Source organism: Polyodon spathula, chromosome 13 (genome assembly GCF_017654505.1).
Source record: "Polyodon spathula isolate WHYD16114869_AA chromosome 13, ASM1765450v1, whole genome shotgun sequence".
NCBI lineage: Eukaryota > Metazoa > Chordata > Actinopteri > Acipenseriformes > Polyodontidae > Polyodon > Polyodon spathula.
The window spans coordinates 39431578-39452168 of NC_054546.1; the positions used below are offsets into that span (position 1 = coordinate 39431578).

At 35.9% G+C, this 20591-nt stretch overlaps 2 protein-coding genes across 3 annotated transcripts in view; one reads left to right on the forward strand and one right to left on the reverse strand.

Moving 5' to 3' along the window:
- Positions 1–5324, reverse strand: part of cdca9 (cell division cycle associated 9) — a 30219-nt gene extending 24895 nt beyond the window's left edge. The window contains exon 1 of the mRNA XM_041269169.1: positions 5164–5324. The gene's annotated coding sequence lies outside the window, so the exon portion shown is untranslated. The remainder of the gene's footprint in view (positions 1–5163) is intronic.
- Positions 357–20567, forward strand: LOC121326024 (myosin light chain kinase 3-like). 2 transcript variants are annotated; one of them, XM_041269165.1, is made up of 13 exons: positions 357–530; positions 7359–7437; positions 8013–8421; positions 9211–9710; positions 9984–10089; positions 13438–13531; positions 14423–14532; positions 15358–15496; positions 15953–16023; positions 16480–16608; positions 17456–17608; positions 19222–19354; positions 20080–20567. In XM_041269165.1, exons 1-13 carry the CDS (start codon positions 453–455, stop codon positions 20152–20154), a joined length of 2076 nt encoding a protein of 691 aa, XP_041125099.1. In that variant the 5' UTR covers positions 357–452; the 3' UTR covers positions 20155–20567. The 2 variants fall into 2 exon arrangements, with proteins under 2 accessions (XP_041125099.1, XP_041125098.1); XM_041269164.1 differs by lacking the exon at positions 357–530 and adding an exon at positions 5463–6106.
- Positions 20568–20591: the final 24 nt, after the last annotated feature.

Genomic DNA, 20591 nt, shown 5'->3' on the forward strand with positions numbered 1-20591 from the left:
ACTTTAGAATACCTCGCAGACTGACGAACTTCAGCCTGTCTTCCAAAGCAATTTTGTAGAATTGCCATGCATGGGCTTCAGTAACTATTTTCCTATCAGTGAAGATTAAAGCGATTATACCTTCAACAATACAGGAAGTCCCTCACTTAGGAATTATCCAAACAAAAGCAAATCTGGACCTATTATTAGACTGACTCCTCATATTCCCTAAATACTCAGTGTAATCTATAGCAGCTGTTATCTTTGGGAGGAAGTGGCGAGGCCATGGGTGCTGCCCTGGTGAAGTATCAGTGATAACGGAATGGGATATTACAAATACCATGCCAACGTGTTTGATAAGATGCATTGGTGTTACGCAGTTAAAGTTCCAGCATGATTAATTCTTCCTTGGGCCTAATTTCATTACCACTTGGAACGCAGACAGTGACTGACAGAATGCATGGGTAAAAGTGATGGGGACCTCTGTCTACAGATCCCTTCTGCTTAGCACTGGTGGGTTTAGCGTCTCTGCATATATAGAAAAGTTTACAGTAAGTCCTTTTTTTGTATTTCTTTCTTTTTTTTTTTTGCTTAAGGAATAAGAAAATAAATTTAGGATGTTCTAGCTATTGTAAGACCGATATTGAGTTCTCAAAGGAATAAAAACAAAATCACTTAACGTCTTTGGAATTGTAATAAAATGAAAGAAAAGTAAGTGATGCAGGAAAGGAATTGAGGTATGCAGTAAGGAACCTCGATGAGTACAGAGCTAAGGCTGATTAAGGTTTTAATATGGTGCGTCCTGTGTATCGAATGGGTTTTTACTGGATATATTACATGAATTTAAAAGAAGTTCTCTAGGAGTTGTATTAGTTCATTATATGTCCTTTACATTGGAATTACTGACACCACCTCATTAAACGCAAGCACAATCCAAGCGTGATGTGCATATACTGCAGTTTGTATTACTGGCAGTGAAATAATAGCATTAGGTGATTAACTGGTGATAATGGATATAGCCCGGTTTGGGGGAAAGTTACAGTGTTAGTTTTATACTTTCCATACTGGCATTGACCAGTGTGATTTATAAACTAGGCTTAAGAAACCAGGGTGTCAAAGATTCCTTTGTGAATTCACATTATCTGTAGATAAGAATGTTGCCTTGAAATCTGCTGCTATGCCAGTGAGAAGCAGAATTTGTGAATCGGGAAAATCCATCCAGCTAAATTCTAAAAGCAAAAGCACAAAACAGGTTTACAGCAGCAGCGGGATTCATTAAACAACACATTTCACTGTAGATACGAATCATTCGACTATTGAATTTCACACTATATAAAAGGAATATGTGACTATTTAAAAATGGGAGGATATTTGTTTGCTATTCTGTTGCAGTGGGTCTGCCTGCCAGCTATTGTATTTTGTTATTGTGGCAGACAATGGCAAAAGCTTAGAAAAGTGTACTTCAGTAATACAGTAACATGAGACATTGCAGATTTAAAGCAATACAACATGATAACCTTTTAATTATTGAGTTGTTGAAGGTAAAGAGAAGATCAATTTTAATTATAGCACAAGAAAATAATTGATTTTGTTAAACTGTATTATATATTATCTCTAAGCCATTGTGCATAAATATTTCATTTTTATTTTGCAGCTCAAATGTTAGTATAGCATAGCTTCAAAATAAACATCCACCTATATGCAAGCGTGATTTCAATTGAGTGGATTTCCACACTGATATTAGGGTGGGTGAAGTAGGAATCTGATGATTCTGCCTATGGCGAGTGCTCTGTAGTGCTCATGAACGTTGCAATTTTCAGCTTGTGTTTTGTTGATTTAGGCAAGGCTGCCTTTTAGTAATAGCAATAGCGGCTGGTTGAATTTGTTTACAGTCTTTTATAAGAGTACATCTGGATTACCTGTATATCTTTTCTCGAGTCAAAAATTGATCACTTTCTTACTTGCAAAAGACAAACGAAGGAGGGAAACACAGGAAGTTATACAGAGTCCCTTTGGATCATATTTATGTTGGCTTTAATAAAAAGTTTATCATTGTTAGTTATTATAGTTTTTATCTTGAGGCTAATGTTTTTGGTGTTGTACAGTGCAGACTATTGTATAATAACTTTGTCGAGTAGAAAGCGAATAGGTGTGTTTCTGAAGAGACTCCCATATAATATTTTTTGATTCTGTCTTCCCAAAAAATTGTACTTACAAGTTTTAAGAATTACTGTTTGGTATTGTGTTCTAATCCATCAGTTTGTTAGTCCCACAATGTTCTGACATAAATTATATTTTAAGATTATTTTGTTATTTTTTATTGCAACTGTGTTACCTATCAGAAAAGCGATCACTGGAAAGGAGTACCTCAGCTGAAACCTCCAGACAGAAGGGGTACAGTTTTTTAAAAAGGTTGAAAATCACTGCACTAGGCCAATGGGCTAACTGAATATAAAGTTGGATGGTTAGTGATACCTTATGTTGTATATAGCTTGACCTATATTCTGCTGTTTGCTGCAATCTGAGACCTATCATTGCTATCGGCAGATGGACAGCTTCAGCTATCCTGGCTTTCATTTCAAATGAAGTGTCCTTGGTAAAGGAAACTGTATTCTTAATTGAGATTACATGAACACACTGTGCCACCAAACTATAATATAACTATTTTAGGTAACTGGAAAAATCAATTTGCATCTAAAACAGGTAATTGGTGGAAAATGTTGCTGGATATTTGCAATTTAAAAAAAAGGTAATTTTTGCAGAGAAATGTAAGAGAGAAATGAATTCTCAGAAAATTCTGGACACCTAAAATTATTTTAAAGAAACAACTAACAAAACTAGGTTCCAAGAGAACCATGGCAATGTTCTGTGATATTGCTACACAGCTGTGACATCACCTAGCCTATTGAAATGAATAGGAGCAGGGTCCTTGTCATCGCGTAATAAAAGTGATAATGGTATTGCTGTTTCATTTTAAAATAAGGTTTAAACATTGATTTCATTATTTTCTTGTATGTTTTGCTGTAAGAAATAAAAACATGGGGCACTTTTGAAGTGTCTACTTTATGTTATATTTCATAAGTAGCTGTTATATATGATCAAGTGATATATGCCATTTATGCATACCTGACAAAATTGTAATTCTTAACTTAGCTTTCACTTTGACATATTCTGCTAAAATGTCAAGGGTCGGGCACAGAGCATACATCTCTAAACAACTGTGCATAAACAGACCAGTACTCGGATCTGTTTGTCACGCTATGTTGGAATGATCTAACATGCCAAATTAAATTAACTGTTCTAATGTGTTAAAAAGTACACTGGGCAACGCAAACCTCAGACTGGCATTAAAGAGAAAGTAGCAGGGTTCTGAAAAATATAGCGTCCCCACATGTTGCTACAACTTTTTAAATAACTTATCTCATTTTTTATTTTAGTTGTTAACATCCTGACAATTTTTTGCACTTATAAATTTAAAGTCTGTTTCAAAGCTCTTTTCAAAATGGCCGCTCTAGTGCATTGGAGTTTGAGATCGGTCTTCCAAATCACTGCAGGAAGAGCGATTAAAATAAATAAATAAATAAATGAAAACAATAAAACATAATAAGTGCTTTGAAAAAAACTTTAAAGTTCTAAGTGTAAAAAGTTGTCAGGATGTTAACAATGAAAATAAAAATGACAGGTACGTTATTTAACAGTTCTAGAAACAACTGAGGACGTGTAACACTATTTTTTGGAACCCTGCTACTTACTCTTTAGCTGCTTCTATCCTTGTCATAACATTTATTTATTTATTTTAATGGTCACCAATTTTTTTTTATTGTTTTCTCCCCAATTTGTAATATTCAGTTATTTTTAGGCTCAGCCCACCGCTACCACCCCTGCGCTGACTCGGGAGGGGCGAAGACAAACACACACTGTCCTCTGATGCGTGTGCCGGCAGCCGCCCGCTTCTTTACACACTGCAGACTCACCATGCAGCCACCCAGAGCTACAGCGTCAGAGGACAACGCAGCCCTGGGCAGCTTACAGGCAAGCCCGCAGGTGCCTGGCCAGACCACAGGGGTCGCTGGTGCATGGTGAGCTGAGGACACCCTGGCCGATCTTACCCTTCCTCTCCCTGGGCGGTGCTAGGCCAATTGAGTGTCACCCCCTTGGAGCTCCCATCCTCGGTCGGCAAAGGAATAGCCTGGACTCGAACCTGCGTTGTTCAGACTATAGAGCACAATCCTGCACTCCACGCAGAGCTCCTTTACTAGATGCGCCACTCGGGAGCCCTTTGTCATTTTAATACATTTCTGAACATTGCCTGGTGCCTCCACTTCCAGGATTTCTTAGTGGTGAAATGTTTTTGTTGCCTCTCATTGTTGGTCTCTTAGTTAGTAGGGCAAGCTTTTGTATTACATATTTTCATGGCAGTTTGGTGAAATCGATGTGTACCGTTACAAGCAAATATCAGGAGTTACCAAAATGTCCTCAAGCAAATCATCTTGCTGTCCTGCTATGGTCATGTAACATGTTAGTGTCTTATATCCACTTGGGCTAACTCCTCATATTCAAAGCTAACGAAAAGGTAACACAGTTTCAGTTTCTACTCATTGTGGTAATAAAACCAATTGTTCACATTGGTAATAGAAAATCTCCTCTGAGTATTTTCTTAAGTGAATGAATGGTTCTATGTGGCAGGACTCCAGTATTCAACGATTGATCACATGACCGTAACATGAAACAGCTTCAAGGCTCTGAGAAGATACGAGAGATATAAATAAATAAAAAAATAAATAAATAATTGTTAAAGTGGAGAAGACAAGATGAGACAGACATGGAAAACAACCCTCCAACAAATACTGAGATATATGGAAATAGAGAACTACAAAGTAATTTTCCATGGAACTTCTCCTTAAATAAACAACCTTATCAGGATTTCAATTTACTTAAGCAATCTAGGTACTGGTGTGCCAGACCAGCTTTTCATTCCATTGTAAGAGAGGTTTATTTTTAATTTGGAGTGGCAGCCAATGCACTCTGAGCTAGTTGCATTAATACCATTTGAGATCATGCATTCTCCATGACTGCTATAGTAAAACAGCTATACCTCTTTCTGAGTCAATAATCCCAACTCATTCCTTCAATGCAAGCACTGGAGAAATATGCTTGCGTTAGGGAAAAATCAAGGGAACAAACCTTTGCCTCCCGTTGAACATCTTGCTCTGCCCTACTGCATGCCTGCGCTGTGAAAAGGTCATTCCTCAAATGCCCAGCAATCAACAGCCTCTTCAGAAACAATTTTAAATGTTTTGGTGACGTCAAGGGAGAGAAAGAATTTGGCCTGTGTGTTGCGTAGTAGGTCATTTAAAAGCCTTGTAGAAAACTCAAGCAGATAACATATCAAAGCAGAGGTGTTTATTTAAGAGTAGTGTCATGCCCCTGGCACAAAGAGAGGATCAGTCCCAGAAGAGCTTCTGCTGTGGAAAGAACATTAACCCTTAAAAGCCAGGCTGATTGTGGGAGAAAAAAACAAGTGCATGGTAGAACGTGAAACAAACCTCCTATTGCTCTCATCTTGATTCTTTTTGGAAAAATGAGTAAACAGGTGTCTCTTACGGCCTGTATCGCCAAAATGTATGAAGGTGGCACTTTGGACCGTACTGGTGGAACCAAGACAGATTCACCCATGATAAAGCCCAGCACCAGCCTCAGTGCCATGGACAATAAGCTGAATCTTCTGGATGCAAAAGTGGAGAAGATCTTGAAAAGTCAGGGGGAAGTCTTGAAGAAGCTTGAAGTGGTCTACCAGGGCATCGGGAACCTGGAAAATGGCATTGCAAAACTGAAGCCAGCAAAGGAACCTCCAAGCACTGGAGAAGATAATTTGAAAAAGGGAGAGCCGAGTTTATACAATGAGATCAAGGCTCTGTGCACTGAAAGTGTGAACCTGCTGAAGTCCCTGCAACAGGAAACAAACAAACAAAGAGAAAAAATTGATGTGATTGAACGCTCTGTCTCCACCGCAGACAAAGTCAGTACATTTATTGCCGAGACCTTCAAAAGTTCTAAAATAGTGGCGTATATCCTCAAGGGCACAGTTCCGTGGAGGAAAGGCAGTCTTTTAGAAAACACAGAAGAGGTCAGTTTGTATAGAAGGTTTGATTGTTTTTATCCTAATCTGCAGCACACACACACACACACACACACATATATATATATATATATATATATATATATATATATATATATATATATATATATATATATATATATATATATATATATATATATATATATATACATATACATATATATATATATATATATATATATACACACACACACACACACACACATATATACCATACACACCATATATTATAGATATATATATATAGATATATATAACACGTTATAATACTTAAGAAATCTTTAAACATTAAAGTAAGAAAAAAAGTCTATTGTAATTTCAAGTTTTTTTTCAGATATCTTTTAGCTTCAAAGGAGAGGCACTAGAAGTGTTTTTGAAATAATGGCAGCTTCACACAAATTTGAAGGCAGTAGTTGGTGGTCACATGTAATTGTGTGAAATTAAAAATTATTATTATTATTATTATTATTATTATTATTATTATTATTATTATTATTATTATTATTATAGTAGCAATCTAATCAATTAGTGCACAGTCCAAATAACATACAATTGTTTGTTACAATTCCAGTATTTCACTGATAACTGTAAATGCCTAATCATACTTTACAAGGCAAAACTATCAGAAAATCAGATAACCCTAGTAGAGAATAGACCCTCAGCTGCTTAAAGCCATCCAAAGACAATCGTGTTCGCTCGAGAACTGCTTCACCGAGAAGTCGGTAATTGAGAACATTGTGTGACGTGTGTCTCCAGTATGTACTAAATACCAAATAATAAATTCAACTTGCATCCATTCTGGGGTTGAATGCAGAACAAAAAAATAACAAGGGTTCAAGTATTCAAATACTTTACTTACATTTACTAATATCCCAAAATTGAAAAACCCCTGACAAGCCAAAAAACCAGTACATCTTCTGAGCTTCTGTAGAGATATCCTGCTAACTACTTTATTGATCTTTTTTTATTTTTTATCAATTCATCTAAAAGTAGAATCACATTATGCTTTTTGTATTTTTAAATGGTGGAAAAGTAAACATAGCCGTTAACCATGTTCAACACAAACATAGGATAATAACATTAGAAATGAAAAAAAGAAAACCAACAACAACAACATTATAATTAAAAAACACTTTTATTTCCTTTGGGATTACACATGTGTTAGAAATTCACTGTTGTGTTTTTTTTTTTTTAATGGAAATAATAATTCACTGTTTATTTATTTTATTTTTTTTGACAGAAAAAGGAAACAGGTGCAAAGCCCAAAGCTGAGTTCTGCAGTCGAGCGATTCAGGCGGAGATCGGGAGATCTCCTGAAGGTACTTTAGGGTTACAAACCTCCGCTCAGCCACGTTTCCATCTGTACCATGAAATCAGTCAGTAAAACTAAATCTCATCTCGTTCCAATCTTCTATAATCCTATAAAACCGGACAAAACACAAAAGTCAAACAATCACCTGTTTTTACTGTATCGTGTTTATGTACAGTTCCTATTTACACATTTATTCACCAACCTCCAAATATAATTCACAGCCTTCATGATCAACCTACGTATATATTTTTTGTGCATATTGGATATCTAAAACCTGCCTCTTGATTTCTGCCAGCCCACACTCTAAACTAGGGGCTCACAGAGTCCAATTGAAAGCAATGATGGAAATACATTTTGGGGAAGAAAAGGAGCATTATTCAATTATTTATACAATGCATTTTGAAAAAATATGTATTAAATGTAAATTATGATAACAGATCATGTGTTATAATCATAAAAGCAGCAAATAGTTAAATCTATCTAATCTGCGTGTCTCCACATCTTTGATCATATACAGTGATTACTTTTGGATTCAAACACATGTCCTGAGTTTTTTTTTTTTTTTGTGTATGTTTTATTTAGATGATACAGGTGTGAAGAAACAGCCAACTAAAACAGATGAATTGGTCAACTCGGCTCTTCAATCTCAATCTGACAATCAAGTAGATGAAAGTCCCCTGGCCCCCGTCACATCCACAGAAGTGCTCACTGAGACCAAGAGCTCAGAACTCGTTATTGCAAGCGCCAAACATATAGTAGAGAATAAACTGTCTCGGAAACCCAGGGAGGTCACCATCAAAAGCAGAGAACCCACTCGAACGCAGACCTTTATTAAAGAAACGCATGATGTTGGAGTGAACACAGATGACCATGATGCACCTGACTGTCAGAAAGAGGAGATTACTATTGCTGTTATAACAGGGGAGACCCAGACTCCAGCCCCCGCGGCCAAACCAGAGCTGAATGAAGCTACTGCAACATCTCCTGTTCGGTAATTAAATCTGTTTCATCAGCTTTTAATCTAATGCATGCAATTATGATATTTGTGCAAACAACCAAAAGATTTCCATCAAACAGAGGCTACCCCTTTTGAAAAGCACACTTCATGATCTTTAAACAGAGTTGCCAAATCCTTTGAACCTCTAAATTCCATATTATATTGTGCTTGTGAACAATAATTGCACTGTAGCAAGTGCAGTCTAATGTGTTGTCACCATGCGCAAGTTCCAACCAGTCTCATAAAAAATTAACTAGAAAGGTATTTGCTATTTGTCCTGCCTTTTTTTTTTTATCTTGACCGTTAAGTGACAAGCACCAGTATACATGTGCATATTTCTTTAGAGCTCAATCAAATGATCAGAATTTTGGCAGGTCTAAATACAACTCTTCTTTTAATCGTGAAATAGGACCCTGTCTGCTGTTTCATATATCTTTACAGAATTCATAAATTCACTGATAGATTTTCATGATCTTGATGCTCAATTTTTTATTCTTTCAGTGGATGCGTATAGGTCCACCACTGTTTAAATCAATTGACTTAGCCCTATGATCTTAAAGCAGACTTTAACACCCAGTTCAAATGTGACACAATTAGAAGCCAAAAAGGTGTGGGTCAACTGTTTATGTGTAACTTGTGCATAAAATAATTGTGGACCACTAACAGTTTTGCTTCAACAAGGGAAAAAAAAAACGATTTGTTTTATTATTTGTTCCAACTTGTATGTTATGACATCTAATTAATATATTTGTTGTTAAACTTTGCAATGTGTTTTTAATTTAGGCATCCTGATAATACACATACCATTCCCAGTGAATTACAAAGGAAGCCATCTTTGGCTGAACAAGGAGCTCCTTCAACTACACAGCAGCAAGAAGAAGCAGCTCAGAAAAGCTCTGAAAATGACATCAAAGGAGCCAAAAAACCACAGGCAGAGAAAAAAGAGGTTTGCAAATCCTCCAAAAGCACTGTACCATTGATAAAAAACAAAGATACCCGCTCTGAAAAAGACCCTGAAGTTCCCGTAACCCCACTAAAGGGCACACCCCCAACCAAAACCCAGAATGAGCAGAAAATCCAGAGTGTCAAGAAAAATAAGGCTGAAAAACTCACCAAAATTGAGTCACCAAATAACTGCGCTGATCCTGTACAACAAACTGAGCCTGAGAAGAAGACTTCAGCAACAGAGACCAATGTAGAACTGGAGACTAAAGCTGAGGGGACCTCAGACACTAAAGCTGTGCTGAATGCTAAACCTCAAAAAACATTGAGAGTTATCATTGGTAAGTACCAGGATTCTATTCTGTTTGGATAGGCAGCTATTTACACTATAGTGTTTGTAGTTAAAATGCATTTCAATAAGTTGATAAGGATGTTACTTTTAGGCCATTAGCTGTCAACCATTTTGATGGTCAGTCTTGAAGTAAGAAATAGGTAAATTCAGCTGTTTTTTCAATAGGAATAGGTGTTTATTGACTTGTAAGTCAAGTGTAACTATGTATTGTCCAGAAGAAAACATTTGGAGTGCATTAACATGAATTATTTCTATTTTCTAGATGACAGCCCGTCTCAGCCAGCACCCTTTGAACATCGTATTGTAAGTGCCAAGCACATGGCAGTTACCTCGTACTACTCTCTCATTCAGAACGAGCTCTTAGGGGGGTAAGTTGGACCAATTAGTTATTTTTATTATAGTGTCATCTATTTTAATGGTGTAAAGAGAGAGGCGGTGTTTAAATGACCCAGTTTAGACTAACCCTATAGATCCAGGTATGTCTTTTTTAGTGAACAGTGAGGTAGACTAGTGATTAAAAAAAGCAACAAAAATGTTTAAAACTAAAGAGTACAGCAATGAACATGGCAGTGATACAACTAAACAAAAAAGGAGAAACTACCAGAAAAATAGCAGAAAAACTTGTCTAGCGAAAAGTACTTGTGGGGTATTATTGACAAACACAGGAAAACATAAACTACTGCAATTAGCTCCAGGTGTGGGAGACCAAGAAAAAATTCTGCAAAATCTGGAAGAAGAGTCATTCCAGCAGCCCGGCAAAATTGACGCAAGAATTGAGAGAAGATGGTCAAGAAATTCATAAGCGAACAATTCAATGATACCTTACAATGAATGTCCATGGGTGAAAACCAAGATGCAATCCTTTGTTAAAAACAATACACAAAAGAAAGCGGAGTTCTCCATTGAATACTTGAAGAGGCCTGATGATTTTTTCAACCAAAATGTATGGTCAGATGAATCAAAAATATAACTTTTTCTCACCAAGAAATCAACACTATGTTTGGAGGAAGAGAGGAAAAGAATTAAAAGTTCATCAGGCCCATTGTTCAACATGGTGGAGGTTGTGTGATGGCATGGGCTTGTTTTTCTTCCTCAGGCACTGGCGACCTTTGTATTGTAGAAGGATCAATGAATGTTGCAAAATATCAAGAAATGTTGCACTCTCATTTGTTACCCAGTGCTAGAAGGCTTATTGGATGGAAATTTATATTCCAGCATGATAATGACCATAAGCATCCTGTGAAGTCTACAAATGAATTTCTGAAAAAAAGAAAGATTAAAGTTATGGATTGGTCATCTCAGTCCCTAGACTTGAATCCCATTGAGATGTTGTGGATTGACTTGAAGGTTGTTGTTGCAAAAAGGAAAGCAAAGTTGATTGCAGAACTCAAAGCTGTATGTGTTAAAGAATGGGGAAAAATATCTCTGGAACAATCCCAGGAACTGGTTTCAAAATACATAAAAAGATGGTAAGCTGCAAAGGAAGCAAAGGGTGGGCTCACAAAATACTAATATAAAGGTATTCAAATACTTTTGTCAAAGTATGAAATTCGATTTTGGATCATTTTGAAATGTGTTATTTTTCATTTTATGCATGTTTTGTAATAATATATATATATATATATATATATATAATATATATATCATATATATATAGAATATTATATATATATATATATAGATATATATATATATATATACCTTATCAGGAACTATAAAGTCTAGTATAAAATATAAAGAGCTTGACATCAACCTGACAGCAGCTATGGTAAAGTATTTTTCTTATTATTTATAGAGGAGTATCACTTTGCCCTACATTGCTAATGTAACATTAAGAGGTACAGGTCATTACTTTAGGCAAAATGCCAGGAATAAAAATAGTCCCAAGGTGAACTTGTTTGTTGTAGAAGGCCTAATCACTTACAGATATCTTCCCGTTGCTGCCCCTGGTTATATTTCTATGGCTGGCGCAGCTAAAGTCTAAAAACAGATTTGAATTCTGAAAAGGGCCTGTGCTCTTTATGTAAGGCCAAATACTTTCACGGAAACATGGCAACACTCAACATGATTTGGAATTTAAGGATAAAGAATTAAGGGCATAACTAATGTCATGCATACATAAACTAAAATGCATACAAATGACTAAAATCGACAGGAGACTTTGATAAGAAAATGGGCTTTGACAGCAGTGGATCCAGTGGATTTTGCTAGTAAAGTTATAGACTGGGTTAAACAACTAGAAAATAAAACTTGCCTATAAACGCACCAGATATAAATCCATTAGCTGAGTCATTTTATTTAATGAACCAAAACAATTTATAACTGTTTTCTTCTTATGGTTCGGTTTCCCTCTTATCAGTTAATGTGTGCATTGCCTTGATTTGACGTTCACATCATGTGTAGACACAGAAGGATACACATCACGTCACGGGAATGTAAAAAATACAAAGTGGAGGGAAGGAAGAGGGGTTAGACTCCTCGAGGCTTGGCCGTTGCTAGAACCCTATTTTCCCAACGGTCTGATACCAGTGCTTCCCTATTAGAGCATCACATATCCATTACTCTCCTAGTAAAATAATGTGCTTCCTGCCTTTCCTACTATTAAAGTCATCAATTAAAGTAATCAATTTGCCTATTTTGACAATTTTCCAAAATTTTCAGTTACGGTGGTTTGATGTCATATGCACAACATATCAAAACAACAGAAGGAACAGGGTGTTTTAATGAATTGGCACATGGCTGTTCATGGGTTAACCTTCTCTGTACTAGTTACGATGTTGTGTGAAGCTTACATATCTGAAACAGCCTGTCCTGTGTGATGGAAACCAACATGCGAGGAGTGATCTGTCAGATATAGACACGGTTTTAACGGAAAGATGGCTCTGTACACTTTCCAGCACTGGGCATTAGATATCAAGTACTGTCTACTTTGATCTGACCAATTACCTCTGTTGTCACAATTGTTGTAGGAACAGCAAAGGGCATGAGCTGTATTCAGAACCAACATTTCAAATAAACAGCCAGACATTGGCAGGCCTGTGAAATGGTGTGGTATTCAATATTTATTGGTGGTGTGTTTCATGTGTGCATCGAACAACTGGCAAGAAAGACACAGCTAATCCTGCCTGGGCTATTTCAATAACAGTGCTGACCTGCCTTTGTGTTTGTCATGTACAGGGATATTTTTAGAACCTGATAAGCAGCCCCGTTTGCAAATCTTTCTTAGTGAGCCACTTTCATGTCAGAACCACAATGTGTTACTTCAACTGGTAAATAGAAAGGAATACATTCACACAGGAAATTGAATCACTTCCTTTATCTCAGTGATTTTCTGATCAATTGTGGCTTCTCCCCTTAACTTTCTTTTTCTCTGTCACTAAAAATATATTAGAAGTGATTTGTTAGTTTCTATTTCAGTACTTCAATCCTGTTTTTATTTTTTATTTATATATATATATATATATATATATATATATATATATATATATATATATATATATATATATATATATATATATATATATATAAAGCACAGGTGTTCAAATACTTTTAGCACTGCAGACTCCAGCACAGTGTTTATTTTCATGATGATTTCCCATTTATTTATCTATCTAGAATGTGAGTCTGTATATGCAGTATTCTAGTTTCCATCTCCTCTATCTCACACTCTAGGGAAAATCACTTTATGGCTTGTCTGTGTGTGTTTGTGTTGACAGGGGACGATTCGGCCAGGTTCACAAGTGTGCAGAGCTGTCATCTGGCCTCATGCTGGCTGCCAAGATAATACAAGTTAAAGGCTCGAAGGAAAGGGTAAGCAGTGAATCAAGGATACCTGGGCAGACACACAGGGCTTGTAGTTCCTGTGAAGCTGATTTATGGACGTCCAGCTGCACATTCTATTCAAAGCTGTCTCACAGTGACGCAGTCTGTCTCGATTGATTGGTTTGTTCTGGAACCTTCTAATCCTGTTTAACTGCACTTAGCCTTCCCATTCACAAGACAAATATTTACCTGACTGGTGTTTTAAAAAACAAACAAGGGCCATAATAAGAATGGTTTTATAACAACCGAGCATTGTTTATACAGTACCTTCAAAGTTTGTACATATCAGACATTAATAGTGACTTTGATGTAACATATCTGGGTACAATGTTCCATGGCAATACCATCTTTTTAGTAATTTGATCACAAATGCAAAAACAAATTATTGGGGAAAAACATTTAAACAACAAGATATTTGCATTCCAAGATTGTGAAACTTTTTAAAATGTTATTTAAAAACTGGACAAGCTTGATTTAAATAGCATAACCACTACCTTAAAGCTCAGCTTTGGCTGTAGCTACGTTGAACATTGGCCTTTAAACTTAATCCAGTTATTAGGGTGGTTTGTGGGACAGTGGTGGGAGGACTCCATGCAGAACTTGATTCAATATATTAGAGCAGTGGGCTATCCTAATGATTTACACTTACCTACTAGCACCACCTGTTGTAAGATACAGGAACTGCACCAATAATCGGACAACATTGTACTGTATGCCAATTGGTGCCAAAGCAACACTGAGTGCTATAAAACTGGAAATACATTTAACCATTAACCCTTTGTACCCTGAATCCCTCCCTCCATGGTTGTAATTGGTGTTAGGAACTACAATGGATTATTTTATGATGTTTTCTTTTTTGCTTTTCTTTCTCTAATTAAGGATGAAGTCAAGAATGAAATTTGTGTCATGAACCAGTTAAATCATGCCAATTTGATCCAGCTGTATGATGCCTTTGAGTCCAAGAACAATCTGACTTTGATTATGGAATAGTATGTTTTTTTAATTATAATTATATATATATATATATATATAATATATGTATATATATATATATTTTTTTTTTATAAGGAATAAATAATAGAGCACCCACATAGAGTACTTGTATCATATGCTAAGCTGATGCACAGATAGCTGTAGAACTCTTAATTGCACCTCTAACCATCTGTTAAAGCTGTATAGTTCCATATCTATGTCTTTATCTATAAATCAATTATTAAAGCAACATTATAAAGGCGAATGCAGTATCAAGTTAGTTTTTTTTGTTTTCAATTAATTTAATGAGCCATTCTGTGACCATTAACTTAAGATGATTCCATGAAACCCCTGTGCCTTGAGAGGTCTTGACATCATTTTTTTAGTTTGGTCTGAAGTGAACTAAAGAACACATGGGTTACATTTTATCTATTGTTTTTTCTCCAAGAAAAAACTTGTTTCACTGAATCTAACTGGAAGGCTGTATAAGCCCTTGTAATTGCTGACAGGAGAAGATCTTTCTAGTTTTAGTTCTTTTACAGAACCAGGTCATTTTTGTACTGCAGCAAAAAGCTTTTTACATTGTGTCTAGGCCCTTTGTCTCTGTCTACTGATTGCATGGGATACACGTGAAGAGGAAAGACCCAAGCTGGTTTACAGCACAAACAGTGATACTGTACAAATCAATGATCTTGTACACATTCACACTGAGATCTGTTCTGATGCCTGTGACTACACAGCAAGTGTAATAAAAACAGGAAGAAAAACAAATGTTCTAGTTTAAATTGCCAAGCCAGTAGGTGGAAAGTCGACTCACCGCTCGTTTTGTTGCCCTTCTGCAGTATTGGCGGAGGAGAATTATTTGACAGAATCATCGATAATTATCAGCTGACTGAACTGGATGCCATCGTGTTTACCAAACAGATCTGTGAGGGAGTTCAGTACCTACATCAGCAGTACATTCTGCATTTAGACCTGAAGGTAAGGCTCAAACATCACGCCTGATTTTCTGGACAAGCTAACTATAATCAATGTATTGGGGCTCAATTTTAAATAACCTGTGTGTATTACAAGAGAAGAAATGTGTATAAGACCATGTTCTTTCTCCCTGCCTGGTACCATTGGTTAAACTATTGAAAATATATGAACACGGTAATAAACTGGTTCTGTAAAAAGCAAGGCGTGGTACATCAGTAATGACTACATTAGTTTTATGCTTTATTTAGCATTATAACATTATTTGCTTTATAATTTAGAATGCTTAATATTACTGTGTTATTTTAGTATTTTTGTGTTATATATATTATATATATATATATATATATATATATATATATATATATATATATATATATATTCTATATAGATATATATATGGTATATATAACAAATACATTTCTTTTTATAAGAAGATTTTTCTTTTTTCATTCTTTTTAGCCAGAAAACATTTTATGTGTAAACCGCACAGGAAACCAAATAAAAATCATAGACTTCGGACTGGCAAGAAGGTAAGAAGTGACCCTTTATTAATTTTAGGGGTTGATTTGCTTTTTTTTTTTATTGCGTGACTTACTGTTCTACAGTATGTTGAATGTGCTGAAGCTGTTTTCGAGAGATCATTAGTTGCTCTTATAGAGTCCTACATTGCAGCTTTGACAGTGGTAAAATCAATAGCCATTATATATCAATGATCTATATATGAATTATTAAACGTGTTTTTATACCAGGTGTGTCCTCAAAGAAGTGATAAATTAGGCTTCATTCATGTTACATTTATGTTATGCTAGGGGTAGAAAGCAAACAATCCGTTATGTGGTTAAGCCCAATTCCCATAACATGGCTGAATGTCTTAAACAATGGAACTGCTTCAACTGTAACAGTGCCACCATATGTTAATGAGAGAACTTGTCATGCATTATGCAGTTTTTTGTGACCAATTGATTACATTTTTGCTTCTGGAACAGGTACAGACCCCGCGAGAAGCTGAAAGTTAACTTCGGCACCCCTGAGTTCCTAGCCCCAGAAGTGGTGAACTACGACTTTGTTTCATTCCCTACTGATATGTGGAGTGTTGGAGTTATCACGTATATGCTGTATGTATCACTGGGAAACGCAGACTATTTTTTAAATATTGATTCAAAAGGTATTTGGGTCCCTAAGTCAGTATAATCTTTTAATGCTATTTGGAAACATGAGAAAAGATGGTAAACTGTACTTTGGGTATAATGTCAAAATCATACAAGTCCCTTTGGTATCTTGCTTTATGGGAGACATTTTGCTCATCACTGTAAAATAGCATACACATAACACATACATGGCTGCAGTTGGATTGTGTGTGTTCTTTTGAAAATGTGTTAATCTTTGAAAAATAACCTTAACATGAAGTATGTACATGCTTATCCACAAACTTTGTATGACTTATTTCTTAAGGCAAAGCTCCCCCATGGCGTTTCACTTTGTGTCAGGCAGCAGCGCTTGATGCATGTAAATTAACATTAAAAGATGCTTCAGCAAAAATCTAATTGAATCATATACTGTATAATAACTTGGCATCTGCTGGAAGAGGTGGGAGGGGCAAAGCTGTGAGTTAACTCATTCCTGCTGCAGTTACTTGTATTCACATAACACAAAGTGGTGTAATTGTTCCATGAGTGTGGACTGTTGAAAAAACATTTAGTAATCCCTGCATATTGCAAGTAAATGAAAATACCAGAGGAATATGTATAAACATATATATTGAACAGCTGAATTTGGATACTTGCTTTACCATCTGTGAATCCTTGCTTTTGCTTGGCAACACAGTGTAATTTGGAGCATTTGTGATTTTCCTTGTCATTTTATCGCTGGACACAGTAGGAGCAGAACATATTCCTAAATGTTAAAATCCCAGCCATCACACATTGGACGGGTCTGTAACCACAATGTGCTTTTTTTTTCCAGGCTGAGTGGGATGTCTCCTTTCCTTGGAGATAACGACACGGACACCATGAATAATATCCTCCAGGGCAGCTGCGAGTTTGACTCCGACTCATTTGAAAATGTTTCTGCGGAGGCCAAAGACTTCATCTCTAGGTTGCTAGTGTCAGAAAAATGGTACTTAACATTTAGAATACTGATATGAGCATGAACCAGTACATCATTAAGTGAGCTCTTGTTGTTCCCTGTATAATTTTAACATCAATATACTCTTTCAGTAATGCTGCCACTGCTTCTTTTTACAGATTCCTGCTGGAATGATCAATTTTTCATTTCAAGAGACCCTTCTATTGATTTGTTTTAATTTGGTTGGCAAGCAGTGGCTGCAAACTGGCTAAAATGATCTCTAGTAATGAACAGGGCTTTCACAGGATATGCTGTATCTCATTTGTAATGATAATTTTAAAGTATGCTCATGATCCAGTTTGTGCTGAAATAAGACTGCAGCTGGATAACATGACCCTTTACTGAGAAAAGCATGTTTCATGTTCCTTGAAGAGGAGAGCAGAGTGCATTTTCAATTAATCATTCCTGTGGATTATGTCCAAAATACTCCTCTAACTGGCATATAGTATTTACTGTCTAAAGAGTAAGGAGCTTCTACAAACAGCTTTCCCATCCCCTTCCCTTTTCATGATGTTTCTAATTGTTCTTATTGCAACTACTGACATATGCTTTTTTTTTTTTTTTTTTTATTCTCTGTGACTTTTAGTTCAGGAGCTGCTCTTCAGTTCTAGTTGCCTGTGATAAAAATATGCATATAGTGCATTTCCAGGAAAAACAGAAGGAAACTGGATCCAAATGTGCAGATCACTAGATTGCCATTTGGCTGGTCTAGCCTATAATATATATCTTTGTCAGGCAATTAGAACTGAAAAGCAGCTCCTGAACTCAGGTGAAAGTCCCATAAAGAGTAAGTAGTGGGGTTCTGGAAAATACATCGTTACCCATCTGCTCTAGAGCACTGATAGTGTAAGGATTAATGCCCACATTGTCAAACAGGTAGCACAGTAATAAGGATCCATGATGTGGTACGGAACAGAAAAGCCAGAGCACTTGTTGTTATGTTTTTGTTTTAATTGCTCTTCCTGCAGTGATTTAGAGGACAGATCTCAAACCCCAATGCACTAGAGTAGACATTTTGAAAAGAGCTTCAAAACAGACATTCAAGTTATAAGTATAAAAAGTTATCAGGATGTTAACAATGAAAAGAAAAATGACAGGTACGTTATTTAAACAGTTGCAGCAACAAGTATAAAGCTATATTTTTTGGAAAACCGGTATTTACTTTTTAAAACAGACAACAAAATATATGCAATATTTTAGTATTTTCTCAGAATTATTGCAAATGTCATACAAAGGTAAAGCTAAAAAAATACAATTCTGAAATATTTACTCTTTAATAAAAATAAAATTAGTAGGAAAGACTGTATGTATGTATGTATGTATGTATGTATGTATGTATGTATGTATGTATGTATGTATGTGTGTGTGTGTGTGTTCACTCTATATACCTGTAGGTGTTGACACTGAGAAAAAGTGTAATGCCTCAAGCCATTCAAATGCCTAAGGAACACAAATAAAATTGACCGATTGTGTCAAATATTTCCAGTCTAACACAGTAAGAGAATAATAAAAAATAACACATGTATACCACAGAGCACTTTTTTTTTCTAATCTCCTCAAGTACTCAGGAAGTGTTCAAGTGCAGGCTTCTCTTTCTTTAACAGCAGCCGAATGAGTGCCACTGGGTGCTTGAAGCACGACTGGCTGAATAACTTAGCAGAGAAAGCCAAAAGGTGCCAAGTTCTTCTCAAGTCTCAGCTTCGTTTACAGAGTTACTTGGCTCATCGACAGTGGAAGGTAATGTGTTCTGTGTCAGGTCAACTAGTATTTGAAAATGTAATATTTGCAGTTTTTGATTTTGCTGTTATGCAAAATAAATGGATGACAGACTTGAAATCACAGAAAGACATTTTGGCAAATACAATACAGTGTTGAATTTATACCACTCACATACAAAATAAAGTTGTTTGGCTAATTTTGCAACAGTTACAGTTTGCTATTGTTTGAAAAATATATTTTTGGTCCAAACAATCTTGCTTTGTAGTGGTCTGGAGAACACATTAAATAACCCTAAACCTCAGATAGGGATTAAGTCATAATATGTCATTTAAATGACTAGCTTTCAGGTTTTAAAATCTGTTTATCACCACTAGCAATATAATCACTTGTTCCTGTTTTTTTTTTTTTTTTTCTGTTGAACCTCTTTTGGCTCTTTGCTTATATTTTACTTGTTCAATTTCAAAGACAATGTTTTAGATGAAATGCTGCTGCTGCTTCCTGGTGCCCAGTCACATGGGCTGCGGCTCAATTTCCCTCCTTGATGGTTTCATGGAAGCCAGACCATGTAACCCACAACAATGCAACAGTTTATCTGTAGTGCTGTATGAAAAATATTCTTAATGCAACTAAAAAAGTAGAACCTAAGAGAGTCTAAGCTATAAAAGGCTGGGCAGCAATTCTGTTAAGATTGGACCAATTGTTCACAGTAGCTTTAAAAACAACATTTCATGTTCTTTTTGCAGAAACATTTCTATGTAGTCGCTGCTGCCAATAGACTGAAGAGATTCCACCAGCGCGGGTCTGTGAATCCTGCATAGGGCTTGGCATGGACTTTACTACTCCACTCTCATTTGCTGTGATTGCATTGCATTTCCGCCTCTAGTAGAAAGAACGGTGAATTGTTGAACTACTTTGTTTACATTACCTGTAGTATTTAAGCATTTAATTTGAATGTTTTATTTTTTGATGTTGTATGAATAATTTTGCGATGATTTACATACAGTTCCAATGAATATTATTACTCAACTTTGCATAGTTCTGTTGCTGCTTATCGTCCCTACATTGTAGAAGCCACAAAGAATATTTTAAAATCATATGCAAAGCTGCTGTCTGTAAATAGTCAGAGAACCATTACTTTTTTGTAAGAATCTATACAAAACGAATATAGCAAGGTTTTATTTTCATCAGTCAGTCATTTCCAGCTATGATTGTATCATGACATAATAGTAACATAAGTTTAATTATCCATATAATA

Excerpts from the sequence above, each read along its gene's own strand:
- LOC121326024 (XM_041269164.1), top strand. The coding sequence starts at position 5,561 with ATGAGTAAACAGGTGTCTCTTACGGCCTGTATCGCCAAAATGTATGAA. Across the intron at positions 13,532-14,422 it reads TTAAAGGCTCGAAGGAAAGG|GATGAAGTCAAGAATGAAAT; the intron begins GTAAGCAGTGAA and ends TCTCTAATTAAG. Across the intron at positions 19,355-20,079 it reads TGGCTCATCGACAGTGGAAG|AAACATTTCTATGTAGTCGC; the intron begins GTAATGTGTTCT and ends TTCTTTTTGCAG.